Raw genomic sequence first — 19,498 nt, 5'->3', positions numbered from 1 at the left:
TGAGATATCAAATATGCAATAATTCTTATCAAAATCTAGATGGGATTATGAAAATTCCCGATTGCAGGAAGATGCATTCCGGGATTGTGGCAATGCAATGGTCGACCCGACTGCGAAGGACATCAGGACGAATACAATTGCGCGGAAAACTGCGGGAACAACGAATTTCTCTGCCCAACGGAGAAGTGGTGCATCCCGCAAGCGTGGCGTTGCAACGGAGTTGCCGACTGCGTTAACGAGGAAGACGAGAAGCTATGCGACTGTGCCGTGGATCAATTTAAGTGTCAAAACGGTGGATGCATCCCCCGGGTCCAAGTCTGCGACGGCACCGAGAATTGCCCGGATTATTCGGACGAGTGGGGTTGCCTAATCGCCAATGCTACTGCAGACAGAAATCTCACTGATGCGGAAACGGATGGCAACACGGAGAGCGAATTGACTAATCGCGTGCCATTTTTGAAGATAAGGTATATACACCGAATATATACAATCTCCTAATTTATCTCCCTAATTTCATTATCTTTGTGAGCTCGAAACCGCGGGTCAACAACGTATTTCATTAGAAAGTAGCTGCAAATAATCATAAAAAAATATAATTCTTTTTAATAAACCGAAATTAATTAATGAATATTTATATTGTAATTTTGGGGGGATTATATAAAGATGTAGATAATATGTGCTTATGTAGATAAAAAGAAAAATCCACGAGAACATAAAAAAAACAATAAAAATAAATATCCTTAAAATTAGCAATAAGTATTTTATATTACTTTGCATTAATGTTGTATAAAAGAAATGTAAATTTTTATATTCAGACAACACGATAGCGACTATCTAGTCTGCTCGGACGGGTGGAGCGAAGAATTCAGCGATTCCTATTGTCAGGCTTTGGGATTCGCTGGATCCGACGAGACAATCGAGTCGTTCGCGTGGGACAGAAGCCAGAAAGTTCTAAGACTGAAGACGAACCCTAATTATCGCCTGCCGCTAGTCACGAATTTAGAGGACATGGGATTCTGCGTGTCGGACAAGGTGGTGCAAGTGTCGTGCCAGGAGTTCACTTGCGGTCTGCACTATGCCGAGGAGCCGACCGCGAGATCGGCAGATGGGACTCCAGCCAACCATGAGCAATGGTCCAGCGTGGCTCTGTTGAAGGAAACGGAAGGAGGAACTGCTTGTACAGCCAGTATACTCAGTCCTATGCACGCTCTAGCCAGTTATTCCTGTATCTACAGGTAATTTGATATAGAAATGAATGTATGAATTTATTTACGAAAGGGTAAACCATAGCTAAGATTCAATTAAAAACGCTTTTATATTTCTTAATCTTATAATTTTGCTCCGATTTATATAAAATGAAATATTTCATTTTTGACATAATATACAACACGTTGTAACGTTTTTATACACTTGGTCCTATAGACACAAGGAGAAGAGCGAATGGCAACTTTTTACCGGTGAAAATATGCTGAAAGGGCACACCGTTAAGAATATCGTGCCTTATCCTCAAGTGAAATATAATCAGTTCCTGTACAATAATGACATCGCCCTGATCGAATTAGGAGAGCCATTAATATTTTCCACAAACGTTAGCGCCGTATGTCTTCCCAAACAGCCTATTCAGGTATACTTTCGATTAAATTACTACTCTAATAAGGTTGCGCATAGTTAATTATTGCTTAATTAACGCATTTTCTGATCCTTAACGCGATTTTCAGCCGAGGCAGATTTGCGTGACGGCAGGATGGGGATTCCTTATGAACGGGGAAATGAATTTGCAGCAATATCTCAAATTCTTGCCTGTTCCGACGAATAATTCCGATAAATGTAACGCCACGAGTCATTATGCAGGATTTATCACGGAACACGATATATGCACGGATAAAGGCCCTTGTTACGTAAGTTTAACGCTACAAAAAATATGCAAATACTTATGATGCGCCCGATACATCGAAAATTATTTGAAAATCGTAATATTAATAACAACCAAATTATAAGTACTATATTAATGATAAATAAATCAATTTGTGTTTTTAGAAGGACGAAGGGGCGCCACTGATGTGTGCCAGTGAATCACAGGGTACTTCGGAAAGATGGGAAATCCAGGGTTTACTAAGTCATCATAGCAGATGTTCGAGGGGTCATCCAGCAATTTACTCGAGCTTGGAACCAGCGCTCTCATGGTTGCGCGAAACAGTGCCAGCTTTGCGAATGCAAAGCTAAATCATTATTATTATATCAATTTTCTCGAAGTATATAAGAAACCGATACTTCATGATAGACAAGCGAATCGCAGTTTTAATAAGCTAGAAAAAAGAGATCGTGATTCTATATATATAAAAAGAAACTACGACAGAAGAACAAAAATTTAAGACAGACCTCCCTAATTTTCTTTGATCTTAAAAGTCGTACACATTTTCGTATCTTTCCTCTTTTTCTAATTTTAATGTTCCTATTGATAGCACGAAAGGTACTTGAATAATTCTCGAACGTCGCGTCAGCGATAAACTGTCATGAGAAAAGCTTAAGTGCTATTGTAAGACGACAGATCGAAGAGAAAGCACTTAAATTCCGTACGAGAATTTGTTATAAGAATCAAAGATCACAAAATTATACCGACTTATAATTAAGGAAACAATATGTAAATACTGTATAAAGTAATTGTTTATTATGAATAATGTGGTATTAAGAATTTATTAGTGTAACGGGTCTCTTAAAGATGAATTTTTTACATTCCTACATATTCAAAATTCCTACTTATTACTATATTTACACGAAATTTGCTGTCGCCCGAATCGAATTAAAAATAATATTTTTGTGATATTTTAGATATTTCTAGTTCACTTTATGTACACCAATTACAAGGTAATTATTTAATATGAGAGACCGATACATATGCATGTCCCATTAAATATGAATCAACAGTTTGTCTCAGAGATCCTAAATAAGGATTTCTGAAATGAACCGTGGATAGAACTAGATAATAGATAGGATAAATGTATATAATATATGACTATTTTTTAATAAAATGCATTGTTATAGAGATTAAACAGTAAAGTATGTTTACACATATACGTAGTCACTGATGAATGCGTATTTTTATATTTCAAGTAAAACTGGTAAATAAATGTATTTTACACAGGCCTGATATTTTCTTTCCCTTATCCTGACCAACTCGCTTCTAAAACAATTTTCTATAATAAATAAGTTAAAAGATACGCGATTAAAAGTGAATTTGCACTATACAAAATTGAAGCAGAAATTGAAAAATATTAACTTGTATTAAAACACGATATAAATTAACTGATATATTTAAATGGACCGAATAATTATTTCGTTAATCATCTGCTTGCTTTTTCGGCTTAGCTGCTACTTCTGCGGCTGTAACCGCATTATCTAAAATAATTAACGATTCCGATATACTATTTATAACCGCGTTATACTTAGATAGCAGCTCGTGTACGTGAGCGCTCAGCTCTTTGGAATCCTTGTAAGCTTCGAGATACGACAGCGATATCTTGTTGAATGTGTTGTTCAACTCGGGCGAGTCTTTGATACGTTCTGACTCCAACACAGGCGCGAGTTCCTGCACTTTGGTTAACAACTTGTAATTCTCCAGGATCTCTGGTTCCATTGTCAACAACAACTGCGCTTTAGCACTCGCGGGCATATCAATCTCTTCGGAAGTGGGCTCCAAGTAGCCATTTAACTCCGGCAAACGCTTGATAACCGCGTTCGGTTTTTCCCTGCCTGACAATGCCGAGCTGATTAACGAGTTGACATCGGCGAGTCGGTCGACAACGGCGTTTGGCGGTGCTGGGTCGTCGACGCTCATCATTTTGCCAAGCCCGTACACTTGCTTCTCCAAATTGGCGATTCTGTCTTCTAGCAATTTGACGGCCGACATTTCACGGGCTAAAATACGAAAACAGACCTTTGCACGGACTGTCATTGAAATACAGCAAGCAGGTGAGTGTCAGAAGAGAGTATATGTCAATTATTCGGAGATCTTCACTATCCTTGAAATTTACCTCTGCTGTTTGTGGAAGTAAAATTCTTCGGTGATCGATTAAATTTGTTTGAAAGAATACGATCGTCTAATCACAGTATTTTAACGTACAGCTGTTTTCAGTAAACATTCAAACGGCGGAGGATGCAAAATACTTAATTTGCGGAAAATTTTCCTAAATTACACGGTAAAACGTCAGTATTCGAGACTCACAGATCACCTACTTGTGTCGAGAGAAATCCACGTAAAAAACAATCCCCTCGTCCCCTCGGTTAGAACGGTGAATTTGACAGAAGCGTTTGGAGGTTAATGTAAGCCTGCGCCCTGCGCCCCTGCGGCGTTCTCTCGTCACTAGTCGGCCTAGGGAAAGGGCTTTCTGGTGACATTCGCGTTTCCCCGCCCCCTGGCCCTGGGCCCTAGACGATCACCGGGATGGCCTCTCTCCTCTCTGCTCCTCTCTCACAGGCTCAAAAGGCTTCTCTCTCTGCCCCGGGAGTTGGCCATCTACTCTCTCGCGTGCTCCGTGCCGCCACGCCGGCCAATCGCGCTCGAAGCAACCGTTACCAGTTTCCGTTGTATGCGTGTTTGAACGATCTAGTGCACATTTGTCATCTGCGTGCCGTGAACCACGGAACCACTCCCGCGGCGTGTTAACCGTGTTTTCGCGATCCTCGGGTAAGTCGTGCGTGGAAGTCGCGGCGGCCGGGCCGACGGCTGGCCGTCGCTAGCTACCCCGCCCGGACGCGGCGGACTAACCCCGGGCGTGCGGGGCGGTGGCGCGAGGCCGCCCTGGGAGAGCGGCGGTCTCGCGCGAGCCGGAATCTCGCGGGCGCACGGGGAATAAAGAATGCCGAATATGTCGACCGCGACAGTTTCGTACCCCCCTTCCCCGCCCCCGCCAAAAAGCGAATGGAATGCCGTCCGTCTCAGGATATCCTGGAGTTCGGTCGTCCGGATATCCAGCGGGACGGCGATTCCTGGCGTGCCGCACCGCCTCGGTTATTGCCCACGATCCCGCCCGCCGACTTTATTTATACCGGAGTCGCGGTGCAATCCCGCGGTTTTGTCCTTCCTCCGGTCCCGGTCGCCGGAGGCCGACAATAATCGTGATAGCGAATCTCCCGATCTCGAAACTGATCAACGCGTTGCGTCTAACGCTCGCCGTATTGTTATTGCGTCCCTCGGCATCGCCAAAATATCGCCAACACTTGAAATTCTAATCTGTTATTCTGTACTTTTCAGTTAAAGCAAACGCAGCAACATGGCTGTAAACGTGTACGCCACAAATATGACATCCGACAATCTAAGTCGTCACGACATGCTCGCGTGGGTAAACGACTGCCTGCAATCCTCGTTCACCAAGATCGAGGAGCTGTGCACCGGTGCGGTCTATTGTCAGTTCATGGACATGCTCTTCCCCGGCAGTGTACCCTTGAAAAGGGTCAAGTTCAAGACGAATCTGGAGCACGAATATATACAGAATTTCAAAATTCTCCAAGGTGGCTTCAAAAAGATGAACGTGGACAAGGTAAGGGCAAGCAGACTATTCTCTTCTCCCTCGCTATCTCTGATCAAATCGCTTTAAAGACAGTAAAATAATGTGGCAAGACACATTTATCCATAAGAATAAAGATGATTTTTAGAGAAATATTAAAAGGTAAGCCGTTGCGTTACGCGTGATATATAAACTGCGACGTTGCTTCAAGATCTAAAGAAAAAAAAATCGACATTGTCCCGCGTGTAATAGCGTAGCTTTACGCAAGGCTGGATGAAAAATCGTAATGATACGACCGTGATGGAAATGGTTCAGGTAATACCAGTGGACAAGCTGATAAAAGGGCGCTTTCAAGATAACTTTGAGTTTCTACAGTGGTTCAAAAAGTTTTTCGACGCAAATTACGATGGGCGTGAATATGACGCTTACGACGCGCGCGGCTGCATACCGCTAGGTTCCGGCGTGGACGGGACGCACACTTTGTCGAATCCTCAGTTGGTACCGTTGCCGCCGCAATCGAAACAGCCGCAAATCCAACAAAGACACATACAGCAACGTAACATCGTCCCGCGGCAGCAACAGGGTATATTGTTGCAGATCTCGATTTTACACGGTCGCTTCTTGCATGCTGTATGTTTTTTTTTTTTAGAGAGATATTTCGATAGAATCATCCTACACGTGTACATGCACATGCACATGCAATTTATATTGCAATAGTATTGTATCTCGATTTGTTTCGATCATCACGTTACTAGTCTATGTGCATAAACGTGTTACAAGCTATTTTTTTTTACAATGTTACATGCAAACACTGACTTCACGTTACACGCACTCTTCAATTTTCCACATCATAGAGATATGAACATTTTTAACTCGTCTAAATCGATCTGATCTATGGGAGATGTACTGAAACTTGTTGCATATATTTATATATAAATCTTTGGATATGTATCGTTGAGATAATTTTTCCAAGTATACATAGATTAGGATGTTAAATGTTGCCTCCGCACTTATCCTGATTTACTGTTAGATTTACTGCAGAGCGATAGGAAGAGTTCTAGAGATGCTTATTTTTAATAGTGTGTCATAAAGTAATGTTATTTTCTAGTGTTAAAACCGGTTAATTTTAATATACAAGTTTATTCAAAATTCGTTTGTATTTAATTTTGTTTTATTTTCTTTTGTTGCACACGTGTTCCACTCCTCCTTTGCAGATTGTGCCAATTGATAGGCTGGTGAAAGGCAGGTTCCAAGACAACTTTGAGTTTTTGCAATGGTTCAAGAAATTCTTTGATGCAAACTACTCGGGAGCGGAGCCGTACGATGCGCTTGCTATGCGAGGAGGGGAGCCTATGGGTAGTGGCGGAAGTAATGCACCTCGTGGTGGTTCTAACATGAAACGTGCTTCTCCACGTGACACAGTAAATTCAGCTAAACCGGCTCCTCGTACTACTGGTACATCATTTAATGACTTTACTTTTTGACATAAAGAAATTTGAGTTTTAACACCATTTAAAAAAAGAGAGTGAGATCTGATATTATAGAGAGAGATATATATATATAGCCTTTTTACAAGTACAATTTGAAACTTGTACGTTAACACAGATTTTGTACTAATCAATAATTGACAATGACTTGATTGCTTGATTATCCTTTGATCCGTTATGAAAATTTGGCTGACCTTACTGCAGCAGGCAAGGTAATGATTACAAAGTAAATATCAAGTCGGTAGGGAGATTAAACAGATCAAAAATTTATGCTATAACTTTATAATCCGTGACATGGGAACTGAATTTATACTTCCCCGTTGCTAAATATTTCAACAGGAGTTTCAATTATGGTTTATTGCATAATATGTCCTCAATAACTTGAAATGAAATTTGCCTTTAGGTGAGGGACAACCATCTACCATGCGTGCAGATAGTACAAACACTTTAGGTGAAATTCAATATCTCTTTTTGTTTTTAACTGTAACTCTCGTCACTTATATTTTGCTTCTCTAGCTCCGTATATATTTTAAATACTGAGGTATATGAAGGAAAGTATAGAGTAAATTATGTGTGTGTTCCTAGTAGTTTCTGTATTCACTGATTACAATGTCTGAGTGGTAACTTCATTAATACTGATTATCGCAGTACATGAGAACATAATTAAGACAGGCAAAATTTCAGTGAACACATAATTATGAGAATGAGATATGTAGTCACAATATATTGTTCCCTCACTCTGATGCAAGTATTATAGCTTCCACTAATTTATGATAATCGTCTGTATCAACATTAGTCTATAATCGCTATCAAAATTTGTCAATACACATTATTCTACAAGTTAATACGTAATATGAGAACCTATCATTTTTTTATTTCTTAGGAACACTTGCCTTGCGATTTTCTTTTATTACATAATGCAAAGATTTCATTTATATATATAAATATTTCCATAATATACATTTCCCCAATTTGTTATGATTGTAAAATACACATGTTGTGCATGATTTTGAACCATATTTCTGCATGCATTGTTTTGCTTGTCGCAAAATAGCTTGTATATTTACATGTTTAGGTAGCTTTGTTAATTTCTACACAAGTTACAAATTATTCTAATTTATATTGCAGAAGTATACATAATTACTTAATGATTTTAACATGATATTTTAAAGCATTATATATTTCTTTTATCTAGTAAATAAAGTTCAGCCTCCGTACCGTGCGCCACCCAAAACCACAGTCGGCAACCGTGGCGATAACGGAAAAATTGAGGAACTTAGTGCACAGGTATTATACATAAATTTTATTCAACAGATATTTATGGCAATAAATGTTTTTTTTCTATGTATTATCTCTTAATAAAAATTAATGCAATGTTTCAGTTGGTTGAACTGAAAATGTCAGTCGAAGGTCTGGAAAAGGAGAGAGATTTCTACTTCGGAAAATTACGTGACATAGAAGTCATGTGCCAAGATTGCGACAACGGCGGCGATCCACCACCTATTATACAGAAAATTTTAGAAGTCCTTTATGCAACAGAGGTAATTTTTATTTATATAATAAGTTTGCAATTCTTTCCCTTCGGATAAATGCCTCAAGTAATATCTCTATCTATCTTTTCTTTTCAGGATGGTTTTGCGCCACCCGAAGAATTGGAAGGCGACGGACTTGCGCCCGACGACGAGGAGGAATATTAACCTTTTTTATTTGCCGATGTGTAATCGAAATGAACGACAGCAAATTATCCAAGTGCGTTTCAGTTTACCATGCCTGTGAGCCAGTATCACTATCCCTTGCATAATTATTATATAAGCTATTTTACATGAGCAAATTCAACAGTTTTAACGCCGATTGTGCATACGTTTTGTTAATAAAGTTCACCGAAATCATTAAGATTCGCACTATATTAGAATAGATTTAAGTTGAGTAGTGCACTTGAATAACTTGTTCTTTATTGGCCGTTGACGAAAGGAGAGAAATGATGGAAATTAGAAGAAGAAAGTCAACTAGTAATCCATCACAAATTATTACAATTCCTTATAGCGTTAAAATGGTAGAGTTCCGAAGACCAATGGCTCTCGAATTGCCTCGACAATTTATGGATACCGATACCTATCAATGTTATCTACATCCGTACTGTTACGTAGCGAGTTACGTTAACTACACTTTTTTTAAATGCGTGAGTGTTTTGTTTGTAATTGTATTAAGTTTGTATCGATAATGAATCACGAAGCTCCCGTCAACAATTTTGTATTCTGAAATCTATTTGTAGTCATCTAAAATATTAATCCTACTGAGAAGCTCGGTCGAAAGCCGCTCAATCTGTTTCCACTCGTTTTCTATGTGCAATATGCCCGATGCACTCATGGTTTCGTGTGAAGTAAGTTTTCATTGTCAGCGAGATATAATTTGGATACATAATGTTAAGATTCAATTCCGCTTTGACATTCTATCATAGAAGCTACTACACAACATATTCGTAGAGACACAAACCAAACATGCATAGCGTCAAGATATTTTGATTTCAATAAATTAGACAGTGTACGCTTCGTGAAGGCAGATTGCGAGACAAAATGGTACGCTTATACACTCGATTATTGAATTACAAAGATGTGAAAGACTAAAGTTAGACTAAAGTTATATTGAAAGATTCATCTATTAATGTTTATCCCGTACAAATCGATTTTAGAAAATAAATGATTATGTTTGCATCTCCATGACAGTCTCTCGGGATATGATGGCCTTAAAACGCGGTGAATTTGAGGTAAAAATACTCAGAATCGCACGAGTAAATGCGAACTGTTTCTTAAATTATATTGTAGGAATACCGTCGATCGCGACACTATATTTCACTTTCGTAAAAAAAAAAAAAAGTTTATAAAATTATACGTTCCGAGAGCAGACGAGTGAGAGGGACAACGAGCGAAAGGATTACGGCATGTAGACGTTTTGTGAACGCTTACGTGTTTTGGGCATGTTGTGTGCTTTCAATATTAGTTTCGACTGTCGAGATCAACATTGATTGTAGATGCGTCATAATCGAATTAATTTAAGCGAAAAGCGTCAATCGTGAAATAATTGTCTAGGATGTAATTTACACTACGTGCTGCGTCTTTAAGTTCCAGCGAAGAAGAAGGATACAGTTTGGCTTGCGCTCTTTTTTCATTGCTCTGTATGCGCGCATATGTGCTTCAAAATTTAAAATTTTAATGCCGATATAATAAACGTTTAATAAAATCGACTAAAATGCGGATTATTTTCGAATCCTCTTATGTGACGAAATACTTTATGCAAGGGCGATAATATCTTTAATTACTTTATGCAAAACTGATAATATCTGAAATTATAATCTTTTAATTTAAATTAAAGTAATTTTTAAATCGACCGCTTTTAATTTAAATTCACGAGAAAAGAAAGATAGAAAGAGACGTCTTGAATAAAGTTAAGTTACAATCGTATAAATCATAGTAGAATTAAATAAAACCGTATAAAAAGCAAAGCTATCTATCAAATAAATTATCCGCTGTAAAAAATTAATTTTGATGAGCATTGACGTAAGAAATGACGCAAAATTTTGTCATATATTATTGCAAGATGTATATTAAGAGTGCAAAGTAGATATGTTAATAAAGATAAACGACGCGATTGTAAATCTCGTTAATGTGCGCTTCAAAGATTTATAAATAGTACTTGAAAAATTAAAAAAATATCAGTATGAATATATTTTAAGTAAATAATTGATCAGCCGAAACATTTCTGTGATACTTTTCTGTCAGTAGATTGAGTTTAATTTTTTTAAGCTGCTTGCGACAGATGATGCGTTTCTTCGAAATATTTTGTTAGAAATGTATGTTGCGTGACGCATTTCTATTAACTAGCTCGCATGCGATCTAGCGCGAAGAAATACATCGCCGCGTTTCACAGGCTTGATTCTCTTCTCGGGACCCCAAAAATCGCTGCGGACTCTTATATACATATATGTAAGGCGCCGCTTACACGCTCTCGATCGTTGTTACGTTACTGTCCGTGAAACTTCTGCTTTCTCAGTTCGCGCTCAACATCTCGCAGTCACGAAAGTGTCGGCTCCGTTCGCGCGTGATTGAGTACTCATCCAAGAGTACAGCTAGCGACCGCAAAGGACACGGTTCTAGGACGTTACAGCACGTGATTGCGACGAAGATTACAGTCAGTAGCAGTAGCAGCGATAGTTCTCTATCCAGTCTTTGTATTCGCAACGAGAGGTAATTCAAGTTAAAGTTTAAAGACAGGCAGGCTGCAAAAATCATGCTTCGTATACCGAAGAAGCTTTATCAATAACTGGTGGAAAAATTCTCTATTATTCTGCGCTTTAAACAGATTATGATGTTATTCGATGTATTAAGGAAGATTATATCTGTCAATTTTTATAAAACTGAAAGAGTCGATTGTTTAATAAGACTTTCTGTGATTTGTAGATAAATAGCTTCGCGATATTAACTGGAAATGTATGTATTGAACAGTGATATGATACTATTTCAAAGTCTGTCCTTTCTGACCCAAACATTCTAAACACTCGTATTGAATTATCTAGTAGAGTCAACAGTGTGTTAGATTTTGACAAATAATGATGTGTTTCGACACGAATTCCAGCGCTAGTTAATTTATCGACGAAGAAGAGATAAACGATTTGCAGCCACGATTAATTTTTATTTTTACTATTTATGCCGTAGTAATTTCTCTCAGATAATTGTTGCGTTTGCAAGAAAATTCATCACTATTGTTGATCAAATAACATAATTGCAAATATAATAAAAGAATGTCTTAGAAAGCACTTACAAGTAATTCACTACCTGAATAATAATAATTTTTACGTAATTTTTTTCTCTAAAAATACGCAATTTAGTAACATTAGATACACTTCGAAGAATAATAACACCAATTATGCTATTATATGTAATTTATGTAATCGGCGGCTCGATCTGTTCAAAGCGGTTGAAACAATACAGCTGAAAGATTTCACATTCTCCTGGATTACTCGCGCGTGTGTACAGACACCGCACGCTCACTGTGTGTGTTCAACGGAAAAAAAAATTATTTCTTTTATATTGTGCCGATAGGCGGCACAAGATTTGACGGTCAAGAGGACCTGCTACACGAATCAAACAAAAACACGATAAAAGCCGAAAAAGACAAACATCGTGACGACGAGTAACTCCGTTATCGTGGTCACGATGTAAACGAGTGAGTAAGAGGATAGTTAGATTTTTACTAGACATCGCACAGACATAATTCTTAATTATCACTCGGCATGTGTAATGTAAACAGTTGCCTAAGATGTTATTTGACCATGGACTTCCGAAGTCAAGGAAAGTACAACCGAATAAAATTTCATACTATGTATAAGATGTCATGTTATTAATCTCGTGTCTCCAATTTGTAAACTTTGCTCTCAGATCATATCTTGGAACATTAAATATTTAAAGCGAATACAAGTTTTAATTGCGTCTGTTAACAATATCGACACTTCGCTAATTTAAAGTTCAAGTTATATTACAACACATCGACTGTGATTAAAAAGTCTAACTATTAATCAATCCGTTAAATTATTACATGCCCATATTAGTCAATATATTAAATTATTATACATATATTCCATTTGTCGGTCCATTTTATGTAATTAATTTCATGATAGACTATTGGGATTCAGAACAAATTAAAATTATACAATTAAATAAACATTTTGTTTGTTTTAACGTACACGTAACTTCCTAAATGTTTTCACCATTCATTGCGACAAATTATTCTATAATGCCCTATCAATATCGTTGAGTCATTCATTTGACTTGCGAGAGGAAAACTACATTTGTCATTATCGGTTAAATTAAAAAATGTTATATACGAGAAAAATGTTGATAAAGCTTAGTCAGTACCTACATTATTTTTACTTTTGTATATCATTTGCACTTGTATATCACGCACGCGGCACTTTTCTGGCGAGGATTTTTAAGTTGACGTGCTCAATTTTATAAAATCGAGATAGATTAAATTGCATCAGCATATCTCATGGACATTTAGCGAAGACCGTCTTCGTCTGTAAGTTTACAACAAATTCTATCCCATCTGTAAATAAATCGGCACGTATACATAAATTTAACGGACGATTAAAATGACATGCTTTAAAATTGCAAGCATTAAAATAACTTGAGTCTCAACTTAATTATTCTTAAGTATATTCTTTTGCGGTGCTTTGTAATACATTTGTAAATTAAAAATCAATTTTGTTTTGATGAAATCATAAGAATTGCTGGAAATATATATCACTATGGTGTAACATTTAGGTATATAAGAATGCTCCAAGAGAAACTGAGCGGTATAGATTAAAATGCCGCGTGATAAAATCCATAAAACATAACTTCTAAATATTTTTCGGCGATCTAAATTAATCTGTCAGTGATCGAGTACATATTATGTTTTAGCGACGAAAATACGCCGTTATTGGAATTTCTTTTGGCGTTCCGCCCTGATAAGCCGAGGTCGTGCCTTCCTGATAATAATATTATCATCGTCGCTTTCTTCATTGTCTATTTTGCATTTCTGAATCATTAGGACTTAACTTGAGTCATTAAGACTTAATGAGGGAAAATTTTATTCATGTCCTCTGATCGTGGACTATCAGCGGATCATCAGCGTACTGTCTCCGTATAATCATTACTCGGATCCATTGCAGAAATCCCGTGGCACGCGAGCATTCACATTTTACGGAAAATCTTCACATCTGAATCTTATTAAACATTCGCTTATAGTTGATGGAAAACAAACGGTATAGCATCAGAAATGATTGAAACAACGCTATTATCAACAATCTCTGAATAACTATACATTTTCCATAAAAGAAAAATACACTTATAATAAAAAAAGCGCTGTAGTCGCCTTAGAATTAAATTGATAATTAACGCGAACAAGCCGATTTACGCTGGCTCAAATATCTTTATAGGTGTTGATTTACTTCCGACATAAACATGGCCATGGCAAGTTCGTCAAAGACAGTAAGCATTCGAAAATTATATTCTGTAGAAATATATCCCGGTGAACGAGCAAATTATATTCTTCACTCGTGTCGTTAGGCAGTCGACGAGGCACCGCAAGAGAATTGTATTTGGATTGAACTGAAATTGCTGCAGTCAATCGTGGTGCAAAGCAGATTGGGCCAAACAGTGCTGAGACTTATGGATAATTTCCTGTGGGTTGTAGAGAAATGTGCGGAATGGAGTCTACCTAGGCAGGAAGTCAGAGGAGGTACGAATGGTTTTAACGACGAAAAATAGTTTTCTCGAGTTTAGTTTTGACCGAGCTTGATCGTTATTTCAGACGAGAACCGGAAAGACTCGGGAAAACCGGAACTCGTGAGACCATTGCCATGGCTCTTGTTCTTGCCGAGTTTAGTGCTGCTGCGAGTGATCAGAGCGACACTGAATATAGGTGGTTACATATTGGGTTACCCTGAAATCACGCCGAGCGGAATGGTACGTTCATCTTTACATAAATTACACATTTAACATTGACATTGTCGTGTTAGTTTAAAAAAAAAATAAAGATCGGCGGAAACAAGCTTTATATCACGTTGATTTTTCCATTATAAAACACGTGCAGTTTCAGAATTCGTTAAATTTATTTTATTTGCGCATTCTAATCCTCTTTTATAATCCTCTCATTGTAATTCACTTTTTCGGCAGGTAAAGTTCGTGCAGATATGTCGCAGGTATCTAAATAAAGGAATGAACAAAGGAACGAAAGAGAGGTACGAGACGAAGGTAAGACGCGCGTTTTGTTTGTCAGTGAAATGTAGCGAATGCAACGACTGTAGAAAGATAATAAAATTAGCACGATAATAGTCTCGATGGTGGGTGTAGGACAAGAGATCGTCAATCAACGAGGCTAAGAAGGCTCTAATCAAGTCCATTCGGCTGACTTTGTCGAGCTTATCCTGCCTGGATGCATCCAAACCTTCTCTGTCACCACCGCCCACCAAAATTCACGTTAGTAGCGTCCTCGATCCCGATCCAGTAAGTAGAACGCATTCGTTATTGATCTTACACTTTATATAATAAATGTAAATCGCGTATGTTTAATTGCATTTTTTAATTGTATAATTATCTAAAAATATCGTGATCTATTCTTTCTCCGAGTATTTCGAGTGCTCTCTTGTTGGCATGTATTTTGTGTTTCTAAATGTTTATTCTACAGATTAATATCTTTCGGCGGATTAATCTGTGCGTATCTATTATTAAAAATCTTGAGAGACAAGTATCTATAAGATAATCGTAAATGTGAATTTATTCGTTGAAACTCTGTTTTAAGAATTATCTTCGTTATATTGAAACTAATAAAATATTCGATTCGAGGTAACGGCATTAGAAGAAAAATCAGTGACGGAATCGACGGAGTCTACAGCAAAATTAAAAGACTCATCGAGCGAATCGGAGAAAGAGGAGAAGAAGGAGACTCTGAATGAGAAGATCGATCGACTTGCTTTGGAGAATAGCGAGGACGATGAGGATTTCGATGTGAGTGACCAAGTATCATATATGTCATCTGATATTCATTTTCTCATCCTGGACGCTATCATTAAATTCGTAGTCGATTCAAGCGGAATTTCACGTTTACAATCAATTTGCGGATTCGAAGAAAACTCTGTGACTTGACCCTTCTGCGACAGATAGCCCGCAGCTGCTTCGACGATACGCCGCGCTCGCTTCATTTATATTTTTAGTTCCAATGTTGCACATGTATGTGCTTTTGCACGATAGGGAATATTTATCTGGCCACGTTTTCGCTATCTTTTCAGCCGGTCAAATGCGGCTTTTCGAGCGACACGAGCAGCGACGAGAACAGCGACGACGGCAACGTGTCTCCGACTGAGGTTCACGCCGTCCAAGAAGACGCTAAAAAGTTCCTCAAAACCAATATCGAGCGGTTTCTGAATGCCGAGCAGACTTCCGCACCAGCTCCCCAGGAGGAAACCGTCGAGCTGGATTGCGAGAAGGTAAACACCTCGAAAAATGCCCTTTAGGATTGTCTTTATGAAGAATAAGGAATAAAAGAAGTCGACACACGTGGCTGCCTCGCGTTTACTCGAGATTTACGCTCTAAACGAGCAAGCGCATACATCAAGCGAAGTAGACGCGCGATATACCTTTGCGTTAATAAATTCTTTAATAAATTCTGCCGTACTGTATTTCAGCTATTCCGTCAAACAGAACGAAACGCTAATAACACAACGCAACGAAAGCAATTAAAAACAGCAAAATTTTATATCCTTGTATATTTATGTATATGAAACATATGTCCTACGCGAATTTTTCGCGCGATACGAGAGCGGAACGGAATCGACGCCGGTATCGAGGAACGTTGACGGTACTTTAGGATCGATTCTTTACGCAACACGTAAATGTTCAACGAACTTGTTCAACGTATTTAGAGATCGTCGGCCAAGGAGAGCCGCGATAAGGTAGAAGAACGCCTCGTGATTTCGCAGGGTATCGACACTATCGACTCGCCCGAGTGTTATACGCCCGACAGATCCAGTCAGGAAGGCGATCCGACCTTCTACTCGCCGATCAGCTCGGACAGCGACGCGCCGAAGGAATCCTCGGTCGCCGAACGTAAGTGATTCTCAACGCGTTTTGCATCTCCTGTGGCTGCGATCTCTCGACCTGGCTCTCGAGCTAGATTTTCGCTATATTACACTCCTCCTACACGCGCTTGTGCATTCGCTGCATGTGCATTTGCTTTCGTTTACGTCGCCCTGAATTTCCATTTGCTCGCATTGTTGAAATTGCTTTCTAACTTCTGATCAAGTATCATTCAATAGCTTTAAGCATAAGCGACGAATATATGTGCATTGAATTGTTGCGTCAATGGGTTCGTATTAATATTACTAATGGTCGTTAACATTATTAACGATTAAATCGTGAAACATGTAAACATCTGCAATCTACGAGGCTATTTATATTACACGTGTTATTATATTTACGATATATGCGATATTAATTTATACATAATATTATTTTAGATATTGTTTTATATACAATATTTTTTTTATATATGCGGTTATACGCAATATTGATTTTCGACACACTTAAGAGTTTTCATTGAGAAAAATGATAACTCTTGTTACTAAATTATTTAAATTATTTAAATTATTTTATTCGTTTCCTGGACATAGACGATCGTGAAATCTAATAGCAGTAAATCAATCAAGGAAATAACTCAATTCTACGTTTGTGTTAAAGGTATATTTTGAACGTTTTTGGCTCTAGAAAGTAATACTATTTTCCCGCATCATGCAAAATGCTACTGGATCCTACGTCGATTGTATTTATTTAATCGATCGTTTACTGCAAATTACTTAGAGAAATTTAAATAATTATAAATAAAATGGATATAAAAAATGTAATTACAATTAATTAGAATTTTGTACAAAATATATATCGCTAGCACCAACAAAAACATTGTAATTATAATCAGAGAAAACAAGATCGCTATGTGAATGCTATGATACACAATAATTGTAATTATATATTTCGATACAAAAATTTTGCCGGTCTTTAGTGCATAATCGTGTACATCTTAATACGACTTTCTAATTTTGTCATTTGTAGTTGTTGCTACTTTTTCATGAATGGAATTGTTCTCCTCTTTACATTGAATTCGTTCGTGTTGATAAATGTATTATTTAAGATATCTCCAGAAGAAAGAATCCTTTAAAATTAAATCTAGCAATCTTGTTATTCAATTAATTAGATCATCGAATTTCGAATTCATCGATTCGATTACGTTTTATTTAGTACGTTTTGGATTCCGCTTGTAACGTAAAAAGGTGCTCCATCATGTTGAAACCGTAAATAAAAATCGATAAGCAAAATCTCTTCTTTCATTTTATAATATTCCTATGCAATATTAAATCCATTTGAGATAATCCTATGACATTAGTGATTAGACGTTACGTCCTGCTATAGTAATGCTGCGCACATTTTGCGTTCGTGTAATATTTGTAGCTTTGAATATCTATCTTTATGCATGATGGCATCAATGAGTTTATAGTAAGACTGGGAAGGACTAGTAACCGGAAAACTCGGTGTTGATCACCGGTGACCACCGCAGTGATAAATATCATATCGCATATAATCGTATATTAAATAAATAAAATCAATTACATCCAAATTATCAATTGTTTAGAATGTACCACAAGAAAGAGTTTAAAAACAAACGAGTTTATCAATGGCGAAGCACGTTTCATCTCAGCATCAACGATTTCAGGTACATCAAAACGCACTTGCATACGTCGCGTTGGTTCGTTTTTCGTAGCTATGTCGTCAAACTTATTTAGATCGCATGTGAATCTACTCGTCTCAACAAACCGACATATATATATATATTTTTTTTTGACAGAATCGAAATCACCCGGAGAAACTAACAATGGTGCAGTGATGCAGAAGCGCAGTACAAACGTGAGTAAATGTCATAAGGGTAAGCGCACGAGTCACGGCAACCGTAAAAAAAAATAATCAATTAACACAAACAAAACAAAAAAGAAAGATATAGAATGAGAGGAAGGGGGAGGGAGAGAAGAAACGAAAGCTTCCCTTTGAGACAAAAGATCACTATCGGTGATACAATATCACGCCTGTATCGAACGTCATTGACAGTTACGCAATTGTCGAAGATTAAACATGATTTCGAACGAAAGATATTTGTCCGTCGCAGTCGTCAAGATATAACAAAGATATCAGGATATCAAGACACATATCCGAATAAAAGTCGAGATTGTAAAAGACCTCCGTCGTAGTCGCTTATCAATTATTATTCTGAAAAATTATTTGACGAATTAAAATGTTTACAGATGTTTCGTCAAATTTTTAACACTTGCGTTTCTTTCTGGAAGATTTTGTCCGAACTATGTCCAAAGTATAACTGGTCCAAAGTACGTCGTCCAATATCGCGCATTTTCACTTTAACGCAATCATGCTTCTTTCTATAATAATTAAATTATAATTTGCATAATGTGACAGAGGAAAAATTAATCCATACGCTATTTCTGAATCGCTCTACATCACTTTTACTCCAAAAGGGCACTTATCATCGGGATATGATTCCAGATGATTAATTGGATTATCGTCGATTTGCAACTTCAAAGTGCGTAGGGTGATTCCTCATTTAGACAGTCAATTTTTTTCCTGAATCCGGTTCAGCGATAAGCTTTACGATGGAAACTTTGCAGTAGACAAGCCGACAACCGGATGTAACTGCATCTAAATCACGACGGTACGTTCAAAGTACGCGGGCAGTATCGTATTTAGACGAAACATCGTGTCTGTCTCGACAATTACGTAATTGTGATCATAAATTGTATATGTTGTTTCTTCGATACGGTAGTGCAAAATGCAGCGCGTGCGAAAATATGGCTAAAGTTTGCGTGTTATCTCCGGAACGCTGTTGAACTGATTCTTTTTGCATATATACTCACTT

At 37.7% G+C, this 19,498-nt stretch overlaps 4 protein-coding genes across 12 annotated transcripts in view; 3 read left to right on the top strand and 1 right to left on the bottom strand.

The window, feature by feature from the left end:
- The window catches only part of LOC112458393, a 38,577-nt gene extending 36,034 nt beyond the window's left edge, over positions 1–2,543 (top strand). The window contains exons 6-10 of the mRNA XM_025022001.1: positions 68–467; positions 816–1,235; positions 1,423–1,624; positions 1,719–1,898; positions 2,038–2,543. Coding sequence (XP_024877769.1) covers positions 68–467; positions 816–1,235; positions 1,423–1,624; positions 1,719–1,898; positions 2,038–2,223 — 1,388 coding nt within the window. The 3' untranslated portion in view covers positions 2,224–2,543. The remainder of the gene's footprint in view (positions 1–67; positions 468–815; positions 1,236–1,422; positions 1,625–1,718; positions 1,899–2,037) is intronic.
- Positions 2,544–2,664: 121 nt separating this feature from the next.
- Positions 2,665–4,339, bottom strand: LOC112458396. 3 transcript variants are annotated; one of them, XM_025022011.1, is made up of 2 exons: positions 4,234–4,339; positions 2,665–3,915 (listed from the first exon to the last, which is right to left on the bottom strand). In XM_025022011.1, the coding sequence occupies exon 2, from the start codon at positions 3,905–3,907 to the stop codon at positions 3,338–3,340; it is 570 nt and encodes a 189-aa protein (XP_024877779.1). In that variant the 5' UTR covers positions 3,908–3,915; positions 4,234–4,339; the 3' UTR covers positions 2,665–3,337. The 3 variants fall into 3 exon arrangements, with proteins under 3 accessions (XP_024877779.1, XP_024877781.1, XP_024877780.1); XM_025022013.1 differs by having other exon boundaries at positions 4,223–4,317; XM_025022012.1 differs by lacking the exon at positions 4,234–4,339 and adding an exon at positions 4,032–4,216.
- Positions 3,880–9,679, top strand: LOC112458395 (microtubule-associated protein RP/EB family member 1). Of its 5 annotated transcripts, XM_025022010.1 has the most exons (8): positions 4,582–4,684; positions 5,252–5,537; positions 5,820–6,068; positions 6,719–6,959; positions 7,395–7,442; positions 8,187–8,278; positions 8,374–8,532; positions 8,620–9,679. In XM_025022010.1, exons 2-8 carry the CDS (start codon positions 5,271–5,273, stop codon positions 8,686–8,688), a joined length of 1,125 nt encoding a protein of 374 aa, XP_024877778.1. In that variant the 5' UTR covers positions 4,582–4,684; positions 5,252–5,270; the 3' UTR covers positions 8,689–9,679. The 5 variants fall into 5 exon arrangements, with proteins under 5 accessions (XP_024877775.1, XP_024877778.1, XP_024877776.1 ...); XM_025022007.1 differs by lacking the exons at positions 4,582–4,684; positions 5,820–6,068 and adding an exon at positions 3,880–3,969; XM_025022006.1 differs by lacking the exon at positions 5,820–6,068 and having other exon boundaries at positions 4,583–4,684.
- Positions 9,680–10,333: 654 nt separating this feature from the next.
- Positions 10,334–19,013, top strand: LOC112458394. 3 transcript variants are annotated; one of them, XM_025022002.1, is made up of 11 exons: positions 10,334–11,232; positions 13,965–14,016; positions 14,095–14,266; positions 14,339–14,493; positions 14,704–14,781; positions 14,881–15,033; positions 15,373–15,534; positions 15,816–16,013; positions 16,449–16,632; positions 18,209–18,289; positions 18,422–19,013. In XM_025022002.1, exons 2-11 carry the CDS (start codon positions 13,990–13,992, stop codon positions 18,535–18,537), a joined length of 1,326 nt encoding a protein of 441 aa, XP_024877770.1. In that variant the 5' UTR covers positions 10,334–11,232; positions 13,965–13,989; the 3' UTR covers positions 18,538–19,013. The 3 variants fall into 3 exon arrangements, with proteins under 3 accessions (XP_024877770.1, XP_024877773.1, XP_024877772.1); XM_025022004.1 differs by lacking the exon at positions 10,334–11,232 and adding an exon at positions 13,354–13,790; XM_025022005.1 differs by lacking the exon at positions 18,209–18,289.
- The last annotated feature ends 485 nt before the right edge of the window (positions 19,014–19,498 follow it).

Source organism: Temnothorax curvispinosus, unplaced genomic scaffold (genome assembly GCF_003070985.1).
Source record: "Temnothorax curvispinosus isolate PA1 unplaced genomic scaffold, ASM307098v1 QBEX01008837.1, whole genome shotgun sequence".
Lineage (NCBI taxonomy): Eukaryota > Metazoa > Arthropoda > Insecta > Hymenoptera > Formicidae > Temnothorax > Temnothorax curvispinosus.
Note: the sequence above shows the minus strand (reverse complement) of the source record. Positions and strands in the feature narration are given on the sequence as shown.

What these genes read in the sequence shown, in the direction of transcription:
- LOC112458395 (XM_025022010.1), top strand. Translation starts at nt 5,271, where the DNA reads ATGGCTGTAAACGTGTACGCCACAAATATGACATCCGACAATCTAAGT. An exon ending in ACCGGCTCCTCGTACTACTG is followed by an intron (nt 6,960 to 7,394) that starts GTACATCATTTA and finishes ATTTGCCTTTAG; the next exon opens with GTGAGGGACAACCATCTACC. An exon ending in TTGAGGAACTTAGTGCACAG is followed by an intron (nt 8,279 to 8,373) that starts GTATTATACATA and finishes GCAATGTTTCAG; the next exon opens with TTGGTTGAACTGAAAATGTC.
- LOC112458396 (XM_025022011.1), bottom strand. Translation starts at nt 3,907, where the DNA reads ATGTCGGCCGTCAAATTGCTAGAAGACAGAATCGCCAATTTGGAGAAG.
- LOC112458394 (XM_025022002.1), top strand. Translation starts at nt 13,990, where the DNA reads ATGGCCATGGCAAGTTCGTCAAAGACA. An exon ending in TAGGCAGGAAGTCAGAGGAG is followed by an intron (nt 14,267 to 14,338) that starts GTACGAATGGTT and finishes TCGTTATTTCAG; the next exon opens with ACGAGAACCGGAAAGACTCG. An exon ending in GGAATCCTCGGTCGCCGAAC is followed by an intron (nt 16,633 to 18,208) that starts GTAAGTGATTCT and finishes TCAATTGTTTAG; the next exon opens with AATGTACCACAAGAAAGAGT.